Source organism: Orycteropus afer, unplaced genomic scaffold (genome assembly GCF_000298275.1).
Source record: "Orycteropus afer afer isolate SDZICR_OR568_19922 unplaced genomic scaffold, OryAfe1.0 scaffold00033, whole genome shotgun sequence".
Lineage (NCBI taxonomy): Eukaryota > Metazoa > Chordata > Mammalia > Tubulidentata > Orycteropodidae > Orycteropus > Orycteropus afer.
Window position 1 is genome coordinate 5,383,078 of NW_006921620.1, and position 22,653 is coordinate 5,405,730.

The following is a 22,653-nucleotide window of genomic DNA, read 5'->3' on the forward strand; positions in this document are numbered from 1 at the left end:
TATATATATATGGACATTCTTATAGCACATACAAATATTTATGTAGAAATATCATCTGCAGTACTTAATTATTTTGTTGTTCAAATTATCCCATATTTGGCCAGTGGAACACTCTTCAAGATGACTCCTGTGACATACCTCCATCATTTTTTTAAGCATTTCCTTACTTTCTGGCATTATAAAATGTTTCATACATATTTTATATGGATGTTGTCTCAGGCCTGGAATTGGCCATTTATCTGAGGAGCCATTGTTTCTTTTAGTAGGGAATAGAGACCAAAATTTGGATACTAAGTGTGCTCATTACTACCTTGTGGCTTTTCAAAAGACAGAGCTTAGAATATATACATACAAACACACACACACACACATACAGTGGCCAGTTGCTATTAAGTCTATTCTGACTCATGGATGTGTGTGTGTGTGTATATATACACACACACACATACACACACATATACATATATATATATATGCATATATATGCACACTATGCTTGAGCACATATAAGTTTATACATAAAGACATATATAAATAGTTTAGAAGTCATGAGACCACAGGGGTAGCTCCAATTCCAATTTATCCCCACAGGATTCTTTCTTGCCCTCACTTACTCCTTATTTGTGTGTCCCTTCAGCTACACTGAGAACTCTATGACCTCTAATAGCATTTACATATTTATTTATTTGCTCAATCCTATAATATATCTAAAGCTATTTCAGAATCACTTCACCCATATCATTATAAAAAAACCAAACTGACTAGAAAGAGTTCAGAATTTGTGGTTCTCTCCTCCATCACACCCTGCCAAAGACTGAGGGTATAGAGTCAAATAACATGTTCATTGGTTCTTTCTTTTTCCCTTTTCAGAGTGGTTATGGTATTCATTTGAAATACAATTGGGTTAAACTGTTTCAGGTTGCTTTCAATGTTAGGTTTTATTTTTGTTTCCATTTTTACCCTCTTTCTGTTCTTATTCATTTAATTTTCTCGTTTGAACATGTAGAACATTAACATACTTCCAAAAATCAAACATATACAAAAAAGTATCACCAGAGAAGTGTTCCTCCTTCCCATTTCCTATTTATCCTACTTCCCTTTTGTAGATCATTAAATCACTGTTTTGTGGATGCTTCTTGTTTTTCTACTTGTAAAGATAAGCAGATATATGTATGCTTTCTTATTTTTCTTTCTTTTTTACATAAAAGGTAGCAATCTATATATGTTCTTTTATACTTTGCTTTTGTCACCCCATAATATCTCTTGGCTATCACTCCATATCAATTCACAGATATCTTCCTTATTCTTTTTTTACAGCTACACAGAACTTCATGGTGTCTATGTACCATAAATTATTCAACCTATCTCCTCTACTTAAACACTTAGTAGTTTCCAGTATTCTGCATTTACAAATGTTGCTGCAGTGAATAACCATGTATATTTTTATGCTGTGGGAGGTGTACCTCAGGATAATTTCCCAGGAATGGAATTGCTGGGTCAAAGAGTAAATGCATACATAGTTTTGTTAGGTATGAGGGCAGAGATTTTTTTTTTTTTTTTTTTCTCCTTCCCTACTTGACATTCTAATTCAATTTTTTTTTTTTTTTTTGGTCTGTTTTATTCACTGTTATACCCCCAGCTCCTAGACCACATAGTACTTTTTTTTTTTTTTTTTTTTGGTCTGTTTTATTCACTGTTATACCCCCAGCTCCTAGACCACATAGTACTTGGCACATAGTAGAGATACAGTAAGTATTTGTTGAATGAATGAATGAATGGATAGTGTGCTTCAGTTTTCCCATCTCTAAATGAATTCAATCTTATGATACAGACTTATAGTTTACCAAACTTGCAAGTGGCCACAACAAGCTATTTTTACCGTCTCAATTTCCTCAGCTGGCACACCTCGGAGACGGGCATAAAGGTAAAGATGTTCTCGCCCTGTGAGCAGGTCATCAATTGCATCAAACTGAGGACAGTAGCCCATATTTTGATGGACATCAGAAATGTTGGTTAAGATACTGCAAGAAGAAAGAATAATTTATGAGTCTCCTTCATAGGGGGTAAGTAGTGAGCTGGGACTAGAGAAGCTTCTGTCAATAGAATAAGGAAGCAGCATTGTCTCCCCTTTTTGCTTCAGAAATGTGCACACTATTTGGGAATCAAAGCGAGAGTCCTTTGGTTAGACAGTGATTGTAGTAGTTAAGTTTGTGTGTCATCTTGGCTGGGTCATGGTTTTGAGTGTTTGGCAGCTGGATATAGTTATGGGATGATGAGAATGTAATCACCTCCGTGGTGGAATCTGCTGTGAGACGTTAATCAGTGGAAAGGGAGCTGGCTTTGGGGTGTGGCCTGCTTCCAGCAGATAAGAAGCTTTGGGTAAAGTCTAGCTTTTGGCACATCTGGATCCTGCATTTGGCTGAATCCTCATCTCAATGGCCTGCATGTTGCCTGCTAATCTTAGGATTGTTCCTGGACTTGAACCAGTGGTCTGCTGTGTTGTTGACTGATTTTACCTGTCAATCTTGGGTTCATCAGACTCAGCAGCTAGCAGCTGTGTGAGTCAGAAAAATCCTCCAGCTCCAGTGAGCCTGGAACAGGAGGCAAAGCTGACCTTCACCCAGCCTCTAGAGCCAGCACTTTGAACTCAGGCTTCCTAAACTGTAAGAGAATAAATTCCTGTTTGGTAAGCCATCCATTTGTGATATTTCTTATAGCAGCATTAGAGAACCAAGACAGTGATGAACCAGTCAGATCCTTCAAAGTTTCACTGTCCAGGATACACTGAATGCACAATGCCCAAAGGGAACTTAGGAGCTCTGGTAGTGCAGTGGCTAAGACATTTGGCTGCTAACCAAAAGGTCAGTGATTGGAACCCACCAGCTGCTCCATGGGAGAAAGATGAGGCAGTCTTCTTCTGTAAAGATTTACAGCCTTGGAAACCCCATGGGATAGTTCTACTCTGTCCTATAGGGTCACTATGAGTTGGATGGCAGTGAGTAGATAAGGGGCAACTTTGTTTAAAATTGAATCACATCACACGTGAGTTTAAACACAAAGAGACAATCAGGTTTAAGAAAATGATTAGGTGTTTTTGATCCCTTTCAGATATTTGTGAAGTAGCTAGAGAGATAGCTTCTTCCCAGTGGAGGTAAACTTCTCCATCCTCATTAACTCGCAGAGGTATAGTTGATAAAAGGGGAATCAATCAAACCACCACCCAGAAAAATAGGTAGGTGAGGAGAATGAATGAAGTGAATTGGGTTCTGTTAATTCCCTTTGACTAAAAAAGAATGCTCGTGGTGCAGTGGTTATGCACTCAGCTTCTAACTCAAGGATTAGCAGTTCAAACCCACCAGCCACTCCTTAGGAGGAAGATGTGGCAATCTGCTACCAAAAAGGTTTACAGCCTTGGAAATTCTATAGGGCAGTTCTACTCCATCCTATAGGGTCCTCTGAGTCAGAATTGACTTGATAGCAATGTGGTTTGATTCAAGTAATCTTGCCCACTAGAAAATATCTTGCTTTGAGGAAAAGAAAAAGAAAACTGTTCACAGATTACCTGGTAGGCTCTTCTCCCTCTCCCTTAGAGCTTAGGATGTGTCTAGAGGATGTTTATAATAGGATAGAACAGAGAGAGGCCATGCAGTCCCCCCTTGTGACAAAAGCCACCTCACATATGACTGGAACAATTAAAACCACCCAGGGAACCAAGAAGAGTACCTCTCCAAATTCACAGGAGCTATCCCACCAGAACACACTTGGCATTTCTCAAGCTGAAAGAACTGGGGCGGGGGGAGGGGGATTCAAGCCTTGAGTTGCAATATTTAAGGATTCTATTGGCAAAATATTGAATGACACAGGAAGCACCAAAAGAAGATGGAAGGAATACACACAGTCACTGTACCAAAAAGAATTGGTTGGCATTCAACCACTTCAGGATCAAGAACTGATGGTATTGAAGGAAGAAGTCCAAGCTGTACTGAAGGCACCGGCAAAAAGCAAGGCTCCAGGAATTGATGAAATACCAGTTGAGATATTTCAACAAATGGAAGCAATGCTGGAAGTGCTCACTCATCTATGCCAAGAAATTTGAAAGACAGCTAGCTACCCGGCCAACCGAATGGGAGAGGTTCATATTTGTTCCCATTCCAAAGAAAGGTGATCCAACAGAATGCAGAAATTATTGAACAATGTCATTAATATCACACACAAGTAAAATTTTGCTAAAGAGAATTCAGAAATGGTTGTAGCAGTAAATCAACAAGGAACTACCAGAAGTTTAAGCTGGCTTCAGAAGAGGATGTAGCACTAGGGATATCATTGCTGATGTCAGATGGATCTTGGCTGAAAGCAGAGAAAACCAGAAAGATATTTATCATGTTTTATTGACTGTGGAAAGGCATTTGACTGTGGGAATCATAACAAATTATGGATGACATTTTGAAAAATGAGAATTCCAGAACATTTAATTGTGCTCATGTGGAACCTGTACATAGACCAAGAGGCAGTCGTTCAAGCAGAACAATGGGATACTTCTTGGTTTAAAATCAGGAAAAGTATGCATCAGGTTGTATCCTTTTGCCATACTTATTCAATTTGTAAGGAGCCCTAGTGTTGCAGTGGTTAAAGTGCTTCACTGCTAACTGAAAGGTCAGTGGTTCAAACCCACTAGCCACACTGCAGGAAAAAGATGTGGCAGTCTACTTCCATAAAGATTTAGAGCCTAGGAAACCCTTGGTGGCAGTTCTACTCTGCCCTATAGGGTGGCTATGAATTGAAATTGACTTGACAGTAGTGGGCTTGGTTTTGGGTTTATTCAATCTATATGCTGAACCAATAATCCAAGAAGCTGGACTATATGAAGAAGAACACAGCATCAGGATTGGAAGAAAACTCATTAATAGCCTGCAATATCCAAATAACACAACCTTGCTTGCTGAAAGTGAAGAGGACTTGAAGCACTTACTGATGGAGATCAAAAACTACAGCCTTCAGTACAGATTATACCTCAATATAAAGAAAACAAAAATCCTCACATCTAGACCATAAGCAACATCATGATAAATAGCGAAAAAATTGATGTGGTCAAAGATGTCACTTTACTTGGATCCACAATCAACACTTATGGAAGCAAGAGTCAAGAAATCAAACAATGTATTATTGCATTGGGCATATCTGCTGCAAAAGACCTCTATAAAGTGTTAAAAACAAAGCTGTCACTTTGAGGACCCAAGCCATGGTCTTTTCAATTGCCTCATATACATGCGAAAGATGGACAATGAATAAGACAGAAGAAGAATGAATGCTTTTGCATTATGGTGTTGGTAAAGAATTCTAAATATACCAAGGGCAGCCAGAAGAATGAAGAAATCTATCTTAGAAGTACAACCAGAATGCTCCTTAAAAGGGAGAATGGCAAGTTTCATCTCATGTACTTTGGACATGTTATCAGGAGGGACCTGTCCCTGGAGAAGGACATTATGCTTAGTAAAGTAGAGGGTCAGAGGACAAGAAGACCTTCAAGGAGATGGATTGACACAGTGGCTGCAACAATGGGCTCAGATATAACAACAATTGTGAGGATGGCACAGGATTGGGGAGTGTTTTGTTCTATTGTACGTAGGGTTGTTATGTGTTGGAACCGATTTGATGGCTGTGGTAGTTAAGGTTGTATGTAAACTTGGCTGGGCCTGGTTGAGTGGCTGGGCAGCTGGATGTAGTTATTCCCCATGGTGAGAATGGTAATTAACCCCATGGTGGAATATACTGAGTAGCTGAGTAGCTGCTTTAGGGATAGGGGCTGCTTCCAGCTGCTTCCGAAGAAGCAACTTTGAGGATGGTCTTTAGTGTTTTGGCACACTTGAACACTGCATGTAGCCTGCCATGTGCTGCTGATCTTAGAACTTTTTCTGGATTTGAATTAGTGGCCTGACATATTGTTTGGGTGATATTGGGACTGTGCCTTTTCACTTGTCCACCTTGGGTTTGTCAGCTTCAGCAGCCAGCTGCTGCCTGAGTGAAGAAAACCTCTAGCTTCAATGGGCCAGGAACAAGAGGGAGAGCTGACATCCAAGGTCAAGGGCTTTCACCCAGCCCCTAGAGCCTGGCACTTTGAACTCAGATTTATAGCCTCCAAAAAATTGTAAGAATAAACTCCTGTTTGTTAAAGCCATCTGATTTGAGGTATATTCCTGTCAGAGTGGCACTAGGTAACCAAAACAATGGCAAACAACACCTCATCAGAGAACTCCAATCCTGTGTCTTAAGCCTATAGTTTCTTTCTAGCGTCCTCCTCAGTTTTATCTCTGGACACCAGACTTGTGTCTCACTTGACTATAACTTAGTGTCTCATGGTAAATTCCTGTTACATCCTCCACCCCCTTCCTTAATGATTCATTTTGTTATTATTATGACTAAGCTAAGGTGAACCTGCTGATGGAGTAGATCCAGGCATGACCTAGCTTCATTCCTGCTAGTCCCTTTGCTCTAGAACCAATAGGGATGGGCATGGAAGGCCAGGGAACCAAGTTCGTGCTGTCTGGACCAGTGAAGAGGGCTCAGGACTTGCTCAGCCCAGCAGGCACTGGACAATGTTGAAGATGATTCTCAGGTGGAGGAAGGAGGCCCCAGTCAAGCAAGTGCTTGGAAGATGTCAATGGTGTTCAGCTTCACTCAGAAACCAGAGCATGGGTTTCACTGAGCACATCTAATGTGTGTGAGGAGCAATGATACACAAAAAAACACAACCACTGCCGTGGAGTCAGATCTGACTCACAGCGACCCCTCCTTGGGTTTCTGAGGTGGATCACCATAGAAGTAGATTACCCAACTTTCCTTCTGGGGAGTGGCTGGTGGGTTTGAACTGCCAGCCTTCTGGTTAGTAGTCAAATGCCTTAGGCACTATGCTACCAGAGCTCCCAAGGAGCAGTGAGGATAGACACAAACAATCAAGTGCTCGTGCTTCCTGTCCTGTCCCTTGTTGTTGTTATGTGCCGTCGAGTTGGACCCGACTCATAGCGACCCCTCCTTGGGTTTCCAAGGTAGTATCACTACAAAAGTAGATTGCCCCATCTTCCTTCCGAGGAATGGCTGGTGGGTTTGAACCGTCAGCCTTCTGGTTAGCAGTCAAGTGCCTTAGGCACTATGCTACCAGAGCTCCCGTCCTGTCCCTTAGAGAACCAGTTTATCTAAATATACTTAGAGAGAGCAGCAGCTGTCTTTCAGAATAAGCACATGCTTGTTTTCTCTTTATGTTCCTCGGCCTTGCAAAGCCATGCATCAGCACAGAAAAAAGATGATATGGACTAAGACCCCAGAGGATCTTTGAACCAGTACCCATCCACAAGCTCAACTGAAGAGAAAGGATGCTTCATCTAGGGTGGTTCTTTTACATATTGATTATATTCTCTGAGTTGTACAACTATTCTCACCTTCCTTTTCTGAGTTGTTCTTTCCCCATTAACTTAAACTCAGTTTTCCCTTAGGTTGTTATCTTTCAAGTTGTTGTTGTTACTTCGATTTCTAGGGTGGTTCTTAACCTGAGATTCTTAATCTGGGACCCAGGGGTTCCTGCAGCAACTAAATGTGTTTTATGACTCAATAAATTCTAAGAAACTGCAAAAATTTGTGGAGGGAGGCATTGGGAACGGAGCAGTGTATTTTTCTGGGAAGAAGATGTAAGCATTCATCAGATACTCAAAGGAGTCCGTGACTCCTGAAAAATGAAGAACTGATTTAGTGCTTCCCAGAACTTTCTAAGAACAGAGGAATCCCTTAATAATCTTAATTGAACTCAATTTCTCCAGATGGTCCATGTTTTGGACTTTCTGGACTATGATCCCTGGGATAAACACTCTGCTGCACAGATCTTTCAGCATCTCAGATACAGGGTCTAGAGATCACCCTCCCTATGCTAGGACAGAGACAAGGTCCAGCACCTGTGAGAGACACCCAAGACAAGAGGAGCAGGACACTCACCTCTTGCCTGCTACAGTGGCATCGCCTGAGGTCACTGAGGTGTCCCCAGTGAGCATCTTGAATGTGGTAGTTTTGCCAGCACCATTTACTCCCAGAAGGCCAAAGCACTAAGGGACAGAATACAGAATTAGTCTTATCCTAGAGATATTGAGTTTCCTTCCTCCCTTCCTTCTTACCTCCCTCCTTCTTTCCATTTTACTCATGCATTCATTTATAAAGCCCTGCAATTTACCAGAAATGGTACTGGAAAAAGGCAGTGAGTCATAGTCCTTCCTTCAAGGAACTTACAGTCTAGCAGTGAAAGGAAGATGTGTGACAAGTGAGTACATAATACACTGAAGGAGCTGTGGTTATGAAGAGTTCACTGGGTTCAGCTCTACCTGGGACGGTCAAGTAGAGTTTCAAAGGGGACATGCCCTTCTGTTGAGTTTTAATAGAAAAGGAGGTATTTTGCAAGGTGATCATTTAGGAAAGGGCATTCTGGGCAGATGGGCAAAGTAGGCAAGGACGAAAGAGGATGCAATGAATCAGAACTGCAAGGTTTGGTTTGTCAGGAGCCGGGAAGGTGAGCTGGAGAGAGAGATGAGGCGGAAGGCAGAGGAGGGAGGGACATGGGCCAAGATAAGGAGATGTGAGCTCACTCTGAGGCAATCCAGTGACACATTCAGAGCTGAGTTTTAGAAATATTTCAGCAATGGTATGTTGGCATGGACTGGAGGGGATGGAGGCCAAAAGCCCCAAGAAGTCGGGAGGCAATAGTAATTGCCTTAGAAAGAAGGAAATGGGGGCTGAATCAAGGAAGAAGCTATAGGATGGTGAGTAAGGGGTAGGTGTAAACAGGAGTTAGCAGAGAAAGTAGCACAGTCTCGTTACTTGGTTTAACTTGGTGAATAAAAAAGAGTTCAGGGTTCCTTGGGAGGTGCAAGCAGCTTATGATTGACTATTAGTGGTCACATACACCTAGAGGTGCCAAGAAAGAAAGGCCTGGCAATCTACCTTTATAAAATTACCACCCATCCACTGCCATCGAGTCGATTCTGCCTCATAGTGACGCTATGGGGCAGAGTAGAACTGCTCCATAGGATTTCCAAGACTGAAAATCTTTATGGAAGTAGACTGCCTCATCTTTCTCCCACAGAGCAACTGGTGGGTTCAAACTGCCAACCTTTTGATTAGCAGCCAGATGCCTTAACCACTGCACCATCAAAACTCCTTTTTAAGATTACGGCCACTGAAAATCCTATGGAGCACAGTTCTACTCTGAAACACACGGGTTGCCATGAATCAAAATTAACTCAAACAGCATGGGGTTTAACGTTTGGATCAAAGACATGACACAAGTGATCACAGTCCCCCGCCCCCAGCCAAGGCTGGCTCTAGGCAAAAGTTCAGAGCCCCTCTCTTTCCTTTTGATAACTTAGTAATAGGTTACCATGGAAAGCATTTAGCAAAATGTAGAAAACTCACATTTTAGTCCTTCCTTTAGACTGTTAAAGCTGATTCCCCTGATTTTGCACCTCACTTCTCCCTCTTAGAAGTGTCCAAAGCTCAAGGCCTTCTCATGTCCCAATTCTAACTATATTTCCTCAATGTCCATCTTTCTCTGTTGCAATTCTCTTCTTTTCATTGAATTCTTGCTGTGCTAATAACTGCCAAGGATCACAGCCCACTATAGCAGAATGAACTCTGGGACTTGGGTTTGAGTCACCTGCTGTATGAACTTGAGAAGTCACATTTTCCATCCTAGGCCTTAGTTTCCTTATTTATAACTGGATCACAATATCATGTCATAGAGCTGTTTGAAGGATTAATGAAATAATGCAGGTGAAAGTGTTTTGCAAAGCTATGAAAGACTACAGAAGATGATATGGAGGCAAAACCAAACCCAAAAAAAGGGAGCTCTAGGGGTGTAGTGCCTAAGGCATTTGACTGCTAACCAGAAGCCTGGTGGTTCAAACCAACCAGCCACTCCTCGGAAGGAAGACTGGGCAATCTACTTCTGCAGAGATACCGCCTCAGGTCGGTCAGTTGAATCAACTCAGTGAAAGTGTTTTGCAAAGCTTTGGGAGACTACAGAAGATGATAAGGAGCAGGTCTGAACCTTTCAAAGGGGGACAGAAAGTCTGGAATGTCAGCCCCTAGGTGGTACAGTGGTTAAAGTGCTCTGCTGTGAACGGAAAGTTCAGAAGTTTGAACCCACCAGCTGTTCCATAAAAGGAAGATGTGGCAGTCTACTTCCATAAAGATTACAGCCTTGGAAACCTTATGGGGTACTTCTACTCTGTCCTGTACAGTTGCGATGAGTCAGAATCGACTAGATGGCAGTGGTTTTGGTGTTTTCGGGCAAGTGAATACTTGGGGTCCCTGGGTGGTGAAAATGGTTAACATGCTCGGCTACTGACTGCAAGGTTGGAGGGCTGACTCCACCCAGAGGTGCCTCAAAAGAAAGGCCTGGTGATCTACTTTAAAAAAAAATCAGCCATTGAAGACCCAAAGGAGCACCATTCTACTCTGACACCCATGAGGTCACCGTAGTTGGACTGGACTTGATGATAACTGGTAAATAGTAGGGCAGGTGTATGACTTGTGGGGAAGAATTCTAGACCCATTCTGCCATTACGGAGACCACTAGTCACATGTGGCTACTGATCACTTGAAATGTCTAGTCTGAATTGAGATGTGCTGTAAATGTGAAACACACTGGATTTTGAAGACTTAGAACAAAAAACAGAATATAAACTTTCTCCTTATTAATGTTTTATATTGATTACATGTTGAAATGATAATAATTTGGATATATTAGGTAAAATAAAGTATACTATTACCATTAATTTCACCTGTTTCCTTTTTACTTTTTTCCTATAGCTACTAGAAAATTTAAAATTACAGATGTGGCTTATGTTTTGTTTCTGTTGGATGGCACTGCTTCAGAAGGAAGAGGACATGTGTCCTAGAGCTGATTTTCCAAAGCCCTTTCCTGTGTAGCCTGCAGAGCACCCACCTCTCCTGGGCGGACTCCGACACACAGCCTGTCCACCGCTGGGCTGGAGGTGCCTGAATAAACCTGCAAAGTCCAGAGAAACTGAACTTAAATTGAGACAGGTTAGTGCAGGGAGGGGAACAGGCAGGAGAGAGGAAAAGATGGTTGAGAGGAAAAGTAGCAGCACCAGGAGGTTATATATTGACATGGTGCTCAGAGAGGTGCTGAGGGAGGGCATGAGGAAGAACGGCCAAGGGTCCCATCCCCAGGAGCGGAGGCCCCAAGCTGACCCACACTACGCAGAACTGGAACAGATAAACATCAGTGATGCTCAGAGAAGGTGGCTTCCCCCGAAGCCCTGTGCTTGTACCAAGGATAATTACCAGGAAAAAATGTGTTGAAATCAGATATTCTCAGGAGACAAGTTATGAAACAGAGAGGCCAACCTCCAAAAAAATAAGGAAAACTAATTGCTTGCACAAAATTATAGCTTGTTCTACAGAAGGCAAATTACAAAGTTGTGTCATGTGTGGGTCCAACAAGCACCTCCAAAGGAACACGCCAATACCTGTTTTCTTACCTTGGTTAGTTCATGTAGCCTTAAGATATCAGTTTTATTTCCCCCACTAATAACCCTTTGCCTTTCTACAGCAACATCATCATCTTCATCAACAATGGGCTCCTTGGCAGGCACCCCAATCCTAGAGGAAGGAAACAGGACAGGATGGAGCTGAGTGTACATCTCCTGGGCTCTGACCTCTCTTCTTACCTTTCTTCCCATTCTCATACCTCTGCTCTAGCCTGGGCTTCATTTCCTAAGGCTTGAATTGTTTTTTTTTTTTTTTTTAAAAAAAAAAAAAAAAGCTCTTTACAACCCAGCAGTGAGCTTCTTAAAGCCAGAGATTGCTGTATGTTCCCCTGGTCCTCTGGTAGTGTAGTGGTTAAGGTGCTTAACTGCTAACAAATAGCCTGGTAGGATGAGTTGGTCATCTAAGATGAGGTGGTCTGCTTCTGTAAAGATTTATAGCCTTGGAAACCCTACAGGGCAGTTCTACTCTGTCCTGCAGGGTCACTCTGAGTCAGAATCAACTCAAAGACAGTGGTTTGTTTTTTTCCCCTCCCTGGTCCTAGGAGCCCTGGTGGCGCAGAGGTTGTGTTCGGCTGCTAACAGAAGTGTTGGCAGTTTGAACACCCCAGCCCCTCTGAGGGAGAAAGATGTGGCAGTCTGCTTCTGTAAAGATTATAGCCTTGGAAATCCTATGGGGGCAGTTCTACTCTTTTCTGTAGGGTTACTATGTGTTTGAATCAACTTGATGGCAACGAATTACGGATCTCTGGTCCTCTTCAGGACTTAACACATGGCCAGACTCACTTAGTTGTGCTCCTATTGGAAGCTAATCAGTCAGCTTTGGTAACAAACCTCCTGCCCCTCTCCCACACACAAATACCTGCCACTTTTTTTTTAGGTTTTAAAACTTTTTATTTGCATATTAAAAAAATTGTGCATTCCAATAATTAAAATCATTTGAACATAAAAATGGCACTCCAATTAAATTGCATTTTATGCCTGCAGGACACCTTGGACCAGCTTTGCTTTCGCTCTATATATTTATTCACTGTCATCCCACACAGCTCCTTCCTTCATCAACATGTAAGTTCTTTTCCTTCCCTGCCCGCCAGACAGGCGTAATGGGACCAGCAGGCGCCACCTTTGTTGTCAGTAGTTCTCAATTCTTTGATGTGAAAAGGGGCAGCACAGTCATTTAAACTTGATCCAACCTCTTTGCATCTTACAAACTTAACCAGCTACAAGAAGGAAAATAAGAAGGCAATGCTTGTAGAATGTACAGTGCATATTGGCAGCGCCACCTCACTACAATTCACCCACTTGCTTCTCCTGTTCGATTGTTTCTTTTGAAGGCAGTGGATTTTTCTCTTGTGTTCCTATCTTCTTCAATTGCAACTTATCAAGCTTCTCAATCTCAGCTATATCGGGTTAGTCAGACATGCTTGCAGTGGAAGCCAGTGAAGAGCGAGAGAGCAGAGTCCATGTGCTCGGTGGCCGCCACCAGGTTCCTGCCATCTCTTAAAGATGTGGCAAAGCTCCAGAGGGGCCCTGTAAGGGCTGAGAGGCCCCACAGACAGTTCCTCACACTGTCTCCCATACCTAGAGCCATTTCCAAATTATATCGTTTTACTCATAGTGTATTGACACCTAGTTGTCTCATTCAGTCGTTACCACAACTCTGTGAGTAGGAGGGGATATCCATTTCCAATAAATGCATTCCCTGGGTATCAAAACAAGTCCTCTGAAACTTTATTTACATACAGCCAGATGCAGCTTCAGAGAATGACAGGATAAAAAACAAAATATAGTCAGGAAAGCTTGCTAAAGAGGGCCCAGTGATTTACAGTTCACACCCCCAGACCAAACCCAGTAAAGCTGAGTCTTGGTTGTAGAGGGGCTGCCCTCTGGAAACTTAAGTGTCCACAGCAGAATAAAGCAGGGGCTGGCAGGGCCTGAGGGAAGAAGTCCTGGTATAGAGTCAGGATTGGCAGTCACCTCTACCCCTCCCCCACATTAGGAAGCATCATCACTACCCCTTACCTCTCTAGGGGCCTCTGCTAACTTTATACCGAAAAAAAAAATAAAAATAAAAAAAACACACAGCTTGTTGCTGTCAAGTCAATTCCAACTCATGATGACCCTTGTGTGTCAGAGTAGAACTGTGTTCCATGAGGTTCTATGACTGTAATGTTACAGAAGGTCGCAGGGTGGCTCAAATGATTAAGTGCTTGACTAGTAGCCAGAAGGTTGATGGTTCAAACCCACCCAGAGGTGCATCAAAAGACAGGCCTGATGATCTACTTCTGAAAGTTCACAGCTTTGAAAACCCTATGGGGCAGTTCTACTCTGCACACATGGAGTTGTCATGAGTAAATATCGACTTGATAGCAACTAACAACAACAATCTTACAGAAGGGGATCATCAGGCCTTTCTACTGAGCCATGGCTGGTTGGATTTGAACTGTGAACCTTTCAGTTAGTAGCTGAGCACAAATGGTTTGCCCTACTTAAGACTCAAGGACCTTATATACTGTCTCTACATTATTTCCCTCCTTCTCTGCCCCCACTTTCAAATCTATAATTAGCATAAAAACCTATTTTTGTCTATTTTCTAAATCTAGTTCCTAGATTTGGATACTCTTTAACCATTGTCATTTTGAAATGGTACCATGCAAATTAAAATGAGTTTCTGTTAATTAAATGAGGATTGAATATTAGTAACTGAAGATAGTAACATTGAATTAAAGTTTAAACTCTTCACAAATTCTAACACACCTATTTTAACCCGATTCTCCTTCTTTCCTTATTCAGAACAAGTCAGGCTTTGCTAAAGTAAAAAACCATCATGGAGGAGACTCATGAGGAAAGAGGCAATCACATCCATATGAAATCAAGCCCAGGGACACAATGAGCCAGCTGTTGGCACCCTCAGGGCAGCGACACGAACCTACGTACCATCGGGTAAGGAAGAAGTGGTGCTGGATGAGGAGGGTTAGGAGGAAGTACACCACCCCTTCTACTGCCATGGCAACCAGGTTCTTCCCAATCAGGTCCCACTGGAAGGGATTTGAAGAGTGTTCCTCACCTGGGGACAGAAGTCACCAGAAAGCAACATGCATTGAGTCTACTTCAGTTGCCCCAACTAACTGTCAAAGATCTGGCTTTAGCTCTAGGCCAGCTGGACCAGGCCTTAAGCAAGGAGTTGTCAAATATGCACCACAAATGATGGTCCTATCTGGGGCACTTCAAGTCAGAGTAGGAAAGAGGAGCATCCTGCCCTCAATCCCTCCTATGTCCTCAGCCATGGAGACAGAGGCACCCTCACTGCTTCTAGGCAATAGGACAACTCTCATCCTTAACCCCAGGCTTCAGGTCTGATGTAGGAGCTCCTGCTGCAGCCCTCCCAGCTCCAGAGGATCCAGGTCCACCCTCCAAGGGCCTCAGTTGTTGCCTACCAAATCGAGCGTAGACGTCTGTCACAGCCTGGCTCAACGCCAGGTCAATGAGGCCCCGGCCCAGGCAGAAGTGGGGGAAGATAATGAGCAGCTTCCTCAGCATGGCATTGAACCTGAGCAGCGTCTGAAACACAAAGCAGCAGGATTGTCAGCTGCGGGGCCAGGCCTGCATGACTGCCTCTTGATCAGGGTAGAGCCTTTGGTGCTCTCATGGGACAGGATCAGAGGAAGGCCTGCAGACAGAGGAGTCCTTGCAGTCAGACTGGCCACAGGTAGGATCTGTCAAGCACAGCATAGAGGATTTGAAAGGGAAGTCCTGAAATATTTGGAGAAGGTGTTTCAGGACTAACCAACTACTAAGGCTCCTTGCAAGCTTCTCGTATGTGGGAGCTGCTCCATTCATGCAGCCAAACAGTGTTTTCTAGCACTTACGATGCTCTGTCCACTACCCATATGTCAGTTTGTCACACTGTCCTGGCTTAGTGTTGCTGTGATGATGGAAGCTATGCCACCAATATTTTAAATACTCCAGAGTCACCATGGTAGACAGGTTTCAGTGGAGCTTCCAGACTAAGACAGACTGGGAAAAAAGGCCTGATGATCTACTTCTGAAAATTAGCCAGTGAAAACCCTATGGATCACAACAGAATATTGGCTGATCCAGTGCTGGAAGATGAGCCCCCTAGGCTGGAGTCTGCAACAATGGACTCAGCATACAAACGATCATGAAAGAAAATAGCACAGGATCAGGCAAGATTTCGTTCTGTTGTGCATGGGTCACCATAAGTTGGAGTTGACTCAATGGCAACTAACAACTATGCCCATTACTGTGTGGGGACGGGAGTAACTGTGATGGACTTCCAAGTTATTCTCCTTGAAACTGTAGCTGACTTTGTGGGAATCTGTAAAGAAGCATCTGTCCAGCTGTCTCCTTGGTGAACTCTCCCTGTTAATGTGCTTTGCAGCTATATACAAGTCGGCCCTCAGAGGAGCTGTCACAAGGAGACCCAGTACTGCTGGCAGCTGGTCCAGGGTCTCTTCCCTTTGGTAAAACTGTGAGCCATCACTGGGCCCTGAGACTCTTGCACTGGCCTGTGCTAGAGGAGAGGAGCCCAGAGCCTCTCTCAGTTCTTCTTTGAAAGTGGGCCACATCTGGAAATGCTCTTAACTTCCCACAGGGGCAGCTACCATTGTATGGGCTGTCAGGAGCAGACAACAGGACCAGCGATTATCTGGGCAGTGTGTTGAGTTGGGGAGACTTGTTTTTTATTCTGCTCCAGCTTTGGAGTGTTGAGCAAAACTTCCCCCAAGAAGACAGAAAGGATCAAGGGGCAAGGCTGACAAAGCTCGTGGCTGGACTGCTGCTGCCCACACTATCCAAGCACATGTGGCCCCCTCCTACCCACCACCTCTCTGCTCTCCAGCCTCACATCTCTACTCAAATTCTTGCATCCCTCTCCACCTTCCCCTCCACACATTCCAGGGTCTCTCCCCCATGGTACAGCTGTGAGCCATCGCTGGGGCCTGAGACTGGGGCCACACCACACTATGCTCTTTGGCCTCTAGGCATTTGCACTTGCTGCTTCTATCATCTTTTGCTGTTAGCAGGAAAGAATGTTCTTTTCATTTCTGCTCCCTGGCAGACTTCTACCCTTCTTTAGAAAGTTAACTCAAGTAGCCTCTTCTCTCATAAGCCTTCCCAGATTGCTGTGGTAAAATATCCATTCCTCTCTTAAAGTACTTTTTGCATTCCATGATTAATTTTTTTTATCTGCCTACCTTTTCCAATAGTCAGTGATCTCCTGGAGGGGAGGAACTGGGTCCTGATTATTTTTGTGCTCTTCCTAATTACCATGAATAACGATTAGCTCACAGTAGGCGCTTTGATATTTATTAAATGGGCTAATAAAATTCCATTTATTCTAGACCACCCTCAGATTCCACCACTTGTCTGTCAGTTTGTCATACTGTAATGGTTTGCATGTTGCTGTGAGGCCAGTGTTTTGGAGCCAGCAAGGTCACCCACAGTAGACAGGTTTCAGTGGAGCTAACAGACTAAGACTGGGAAGAAGGATGGGGCCATCCACTTTTGATAGAATTGACCACTGAAAACTTATGAATAGCAGTGAAACACTGTCTGATATATTACTGGAAAACTTTATGAATATCCCTGAAACGTTGTCCGACGTAGTGCCGGAAGATGAGCCCCTCAGGTCAGAAGGCCTCAAAGTAGAGTCGACCTTAAGGATATGGATGGATTAAAGCTTTCTAGACTTCTGTTTGCTGATGGGGCATGATTCAAAATGGGCAGGAACAGCTACAAACATTCATTGGTTATTGGAATGTGGAATATATGAAATAAATAATCCTCACAACTGGACCAGTAAGCAACATCATGATAAATGGAGAAAAGATTGAAGTTGTCAAAGATTTTGTTTTACTTGGGTCCATAATCAATGCTCATGGAAGAGGCAGTCAAGAAATCAGATGTTGTACTGTACTAGGCAAACCTGCTGCAAAAGACCTCTTTAAGGTGCTAAGCAAACAATCTAAAAAGCTGGACTACATGAAGAAGAATGCAGCATCAGGATTGGAGGAAGACTCATTAACAACCTGTGATATGCAGGCAACACAATCTTGTTTGCAGAAAGTGAAAATGACTTGAAGCACTTATTGATGAAGATTAAAGACTACACTCTGCAGTATGGATTACACCTTAACATAAAGAACATGAAAATCCTCATAACTGGACCAACAAGCAGCATCAAAATAAATGGAGAAAAGATTGAAGTTGTCAAAGAGTTTGTATTACTTGGATCCACCAAATCTCAAATCTGCTGCTAGAGACCTCTTTGAAGTGCTAAAGAGCAAAGATGTCTCTTTGAAGACTAAGGTGCACCTAACCCAAGCCATCATATTTTCAATCGTCTAATATGCATGTGAAAGCTGGACAAAGAATAAGGAAGACCAAAGAAGAAATGATGCCTTTGAATTGTGGTGTTGGTGAAGAATACCAGAGACTGCTAGAAGATGGAACAAATCTATCCTAAAAGGAGTGTGGCTGGAATGTTCCTTAGAAGTGAGAATGACCAGACTTCGTCTCAACTACTTAGCCATGTTGTCAGAAGGGACCAGACTCTGGTGAAGGTATCGTGCTTGGTAAAGCAGAGGGTCAGAGAAAAAGGGGAAGCCCCTCCAAGAGGTGGATTGACCCAGCAGCTGCAATGACGGGCTCAAGCACAGCAAGTGTTGTGATGATGGCGTAGGACTGGGCACTGTTTCGTTCTGTGGTACACAGGGTGGCTATGAGTCAGAACCAACTTAATGGCACCTAACAACAACCCTCAAATTAAATTTCCTCCACAAAGATTTCCCTGATGCCTGCAGCCCACTATTTTGGCCTGCTCTGATCCATGCTGTTTTATCTGTTTCATCCCTTTTATGTTTTATTACATACTGTCTTATGGAACCTCTCATACTGTGTTTTATATCAGTTGCTAACTTGGAGTGTTGGTTATTTCCCAACTGGAATGGGTGCATCTTAAGGGGAGGACAAGTAGTCTGACCTGTTTATATTGGCCATGGTGTAAATACCTCTTGACTGAGCAGCACAACAGCTACTGGAGCCTCCTGTGGGAGACTGAGAATTTCTTCCGCATCTGTCTATCTGGTTATTTACATGAAAACAACCAGCTTTTATGCAGAAAGGTGAGTTCAATAAATGTTGGCCAGATAAGTAAGTGTAGCCTGCAGGAAGCAGAATGTTCCCTTCTGGATTTGACTGTGACTTGGTACCATTTTTATCAGCTATGGGACAGATGGAGTTTCATTTCCTGCTAACATGAAAGCCTAACAACATCTGGGAAAAGTCAGTCTCAGGAGGGCCTGGATTGCAAGGCATCAACACAGATTTATTTGCCTTCTGTTCTCCTCGCACGGCCCAAAGGCAATGGTGGAGATAGGACACAGGCAATAGGGTAGATGAGGAGACTAGAGCCCAACCTCAGAACTAAGAAGAGCTGATGAAGGAAGGAAAGGCTGCAGAGGCTACTGAGGACACAGGCACATGGGCGAGCCAGCAATCCTTGGGAATGTTCTGAAGACAGTCATGGCCAAGACCCAGTCAGCCCCAGTGGAATGGCGGTGTGTGTGTGTGCCTTCATCTGTGTGTGGAGTAATTTGCACAGCCATTGACATTTTCTTTAACAAACAAATTAAACTTCTTTTTATGGGCAAGAAGTCTGTAGGGGTAGGGATGGGAATAACAGGACTTTATAGCTTATAAAAATGAATCATTCAGCACCATAAATTCCTAATCCTGTCCTAGGATTAGCTTGAATGTAGAATAATATATGTTAGTATGCTACAATTTGTGTAAGAAAGTGAGAGAAAGAATGTATATGTATTTGCTTATATATTTCAGAAGAACATATAAGGAACTTGAATGAGAGGCTGCCTCTGGAAAAGGGAATTGGGTGATTGGGAAATATGAGGAGGAAGACTTCACTGTATGCTTTTTCATACATTAAAATTTGAAATCACATGAATGTACTACCTGTGTATGTGTGTAAAGCCTATCATTCAAAATCTTCAAGGCAACCGTCTTGAAACCAAAAACCAAACTCACTGCTGTCGAGTCAGTTCTGACTCATAGTGATCACTCCTTAAGTTTCCGAGGTGGTATCTCTACGGAAGTTGATTGCCCAGTCTTTCTTCCGAGGAGTGGCTTGTGGGTTTAAACCACCAGTCTTCTGGTTAGCAGTCAAATGCCTTAGGCAGTACACCAGAGCTCCCACCTTCTTGAAGGAGCAAGCAAATCTACAGGTTTAGCATTATAAAAAGTCATCTATAACTTGCAAAATGAGCTCAGAAAATCCAGACACGTAGAGCACATAAATCAACAAGCTCAGAAAGACAGCAAGGAAGGGAGGGAGAGAGAAAGCAAAACTCATCTTGCACTAAGCTTCTCTAGATGCAGCCCTTGCCCACTGCCCTGCTTGATCAATACATCCCCTCCACTATCCTCTTAATCAAACAAGGAAGCAAAGAAAGTCATGCTCACCCGGTTATTTTCAAATAATTCCAAGATGAAGGTGATGGCACTGCTGTTGATGCCGATGAACAGATTAGCACAAGACAAGGCCACATAGGCTGTGCTGGGGACATCAAATAGGAAGGATGCTGGGTACATCATGGGAATGACTGCCCATCTGTAGGAAGTGACACAACTCAGTAAGACAGACTTCCAACTTCCATTCCACCTTCTGTATCTCAGAAATAATGCATTACCCTCACACTTGAGGTGAAATGTTTGAACTGGTCAGAGTTCCAGCGGGACCAAAGGTATTGCATCTCCTTGGTCTGTGTAGTCTTACCTTTAAATGGAGATAATACCTGTCCTGACCATCCCATGGGGTTTTATAAGAAGTAAGATAGCAGCTGTGATTATAAAGCCTTATGCAATACGTAGGATGATTCTCCACCCTGCAATGCTTTCTACTTTAGTCTGAGACAACAAAGCAGAGCTGAAGGTCACAGCAAGCTCATTTTCACACTTCTCTGGAGCTGATGTTTCATAGCTACCCCTAAACTCTCTGTTTCCAAGAGATATGGATTGAGAACATTGCTCTGACAAGACTCTACCAGCCTACATATTGTTGTTATTAGGTGCGACTGAATTGATATTTCATTTCATAGCAACTCCATATGACTGAGTAGAACTACCCCATGGGGTTTCCTAAATTGTAATCTTATCAGAAGCAGATCTCCAGGTCTTTCTCCTGGAGAGCCACTGGGTGGGTTCTAAGCACAAACCTTTTGGTTTGCAGCTGAGCATTTAACCACTGTACCACCAGGGCTCCTTACTGGCTTACATAGGAATGGCTAAGTATTATTATTATTTCCATTCGCATATGAGGAAACAAAGGCCTATGTGGGGTGAATTACTTGACCTGAGTTGCATGTATATAGTAAGTGGTAGGCCAGCAATACAAAGTTGCATGTTTTCCTCTATAATTCTACTGAACTTAATCTCCATGTCACCTTGTGCTGACTCAGGAGCAGCTGTTCGGCTAGAATCTTCAACCTTGGGCAAACAACTGTCAGCTATAGATGAAGATGCTGAGATGGATAGATTGGGCACTGATGAATTGGAATGAGAGCTGAGGTAAGGAACTGGGGAATGACTGATTCCCATAATTCTTTGAACAGGCCACTCACTGCTTGCAAAAAAAAAAAAAAAAAGCAACCACTGCCGTGGAGTTGGAGCCCACTCAGTGACCCTTACTTGGGTTTCTGAGGCGGTATCACTATGGAAGTAGATTGCCCAACCTTCCTTCTGAGGAGTGCCTGGTGGGTTTGAACCGCCAGCCGTCTGGTTAGCAGTCAAATGCCTTAGGCACTAGCACGTGGGGTTTCTTCTATTGTCCTTAAGTAGATCAAGCTTCAGAAAAACCTCCATCCATAGAGTTGGAAACAGAAGACAGACAGATCCATGATTAGCAGCTGCAGACCTTGCCTTGAGGCTAGAGGCTAAGTTTGCATATGTCACAGCCACTGGAAACCCCAAATCTTCAATTAAAAGATAATACTCCCTCCCCTGATTTCCTTTCATTGGCGTTGGTTCATTGGCCTAAACAACTTACCCATACAGCATGAGCAGGGCAATGAGGGCAGGCAAATTGCTTGAAGAAGTATATGCTTTCTTCTGAAACCCAATGAAGATGCCCACCACTAGGCCAGCGCTCACTGCATAATTCATCTTGAAAATAAGAGAAGATGAAACTGCACAACCTTTCTGGGTCTCCCTTTCCTTGATTGCAAAATGAGGCGGTAGGGCCAGTATCCTACATTTTTTGTGGTCTAGGATTCTGATTATATTTGTCTAAACGGTCTTCTGTAGCAAACATATGGTAAGTCAGGCCCTACTTCTCCTCCCTCCCTACCTCCCGTCCCACCCACACCTTCCTGCTCCGGGATTCTTCAGTCTGCTAACCCCCTTCATTTGGTTGCCAAGTATCTACTTTGCTAATATCACCTTCCATCCCAACCACTCACTATTTCCTTCTAACCACAGAGATATCCTTAGGCTCAGGAGTCTCTGTCTGTAGACAGACACACTTAATAGTCAGCCCCAAAATGTAAAATCTAGCCACTCCTCGGAAGGAAGGTTGGGCAATCCTACTTCCGTAGTGATACTGCCTCGGAAACCCAAGGAGGGGTTGCTATGAGTCGGGGCCAACTCGACGGCAAACAACAACAACAACAGTCTTTTTTAAAAAAACGTAAAATAAAAAAATCAGCACTTTAATAAGGAGCTTTTCAGTGCAGGTGAACCTAGCTCCTTTCATGCTAAAAGTACAGTGGCAGTAAGTGATGTTCAAGTCCAACATGAAGCTTGAAGGTTCTGACCCTCTTCCTGAGTATACATGAATGTTTGTGTATACAGATAAAAGAGAGGGGGGAAAATTGAGTTACTATTGATAATTTCTGGTTTTGTATCATTAAGTGATGGTTGCTTGGTGAGTTAAGATTTTTTTTTTTTTAAATCGTATTTTCAGGAATCCTAATATTCATTGTTGTTGTTGTTATTTGCCGTCGAGTCGGCCCCGACTCATAGCAACCCCTCCTTGGGTTTCCAAGGCAGTATCACTACAGAAGTAGGATTGCCC

At 43.2% G+C, this 22,653-nt stretch overlaps 1 protein-coding gene across 1 annotated transcript in view; it reads right to left on the minus strand.

Moving 5' to 3' along the window:
• Nucleotides 1-22,653, minus strand: part of ABCA4 (ATP binding cassette subfamily A member 4) — a 222,437-nt gene that overhangs the window by 14,600 nt on the left and 185,184 nt on the right. Inside the window, exons 38-45 of the mRNA XM_007936124.1 lie at nt 21,628-21,743; nt 20,046-20,193; nt 14,984-15,107; nt 14,484-14,613; nt 11,541-11,661; nt 10,982-11,044; nt 7,981-8,087; nt 1,880-2,021 (exon numbers count right to left, since the gene is read on the minus strand). Coding sequence (XP_007934315.1) covers nt 1,880-2,021; nt 7,981-8,087; nt 10,982-11,044; nt 11,541-11,661; nt 14,484-14,613; nt 14,984-15,107; nt 20,046-20,193; nt 21,628-21,743 — 951 coding nt within the window. The remainder of the gene's footprint in view (nt 1-1,879; nt 2,022-7,980; nt 8,088-10,981; nt 11,045-11,540; nt 11,662-14,483; nt 14,614-14,983; nt 15,108-20,045; nt 20,194-21,627; nt 21,744-22,653) is intronic.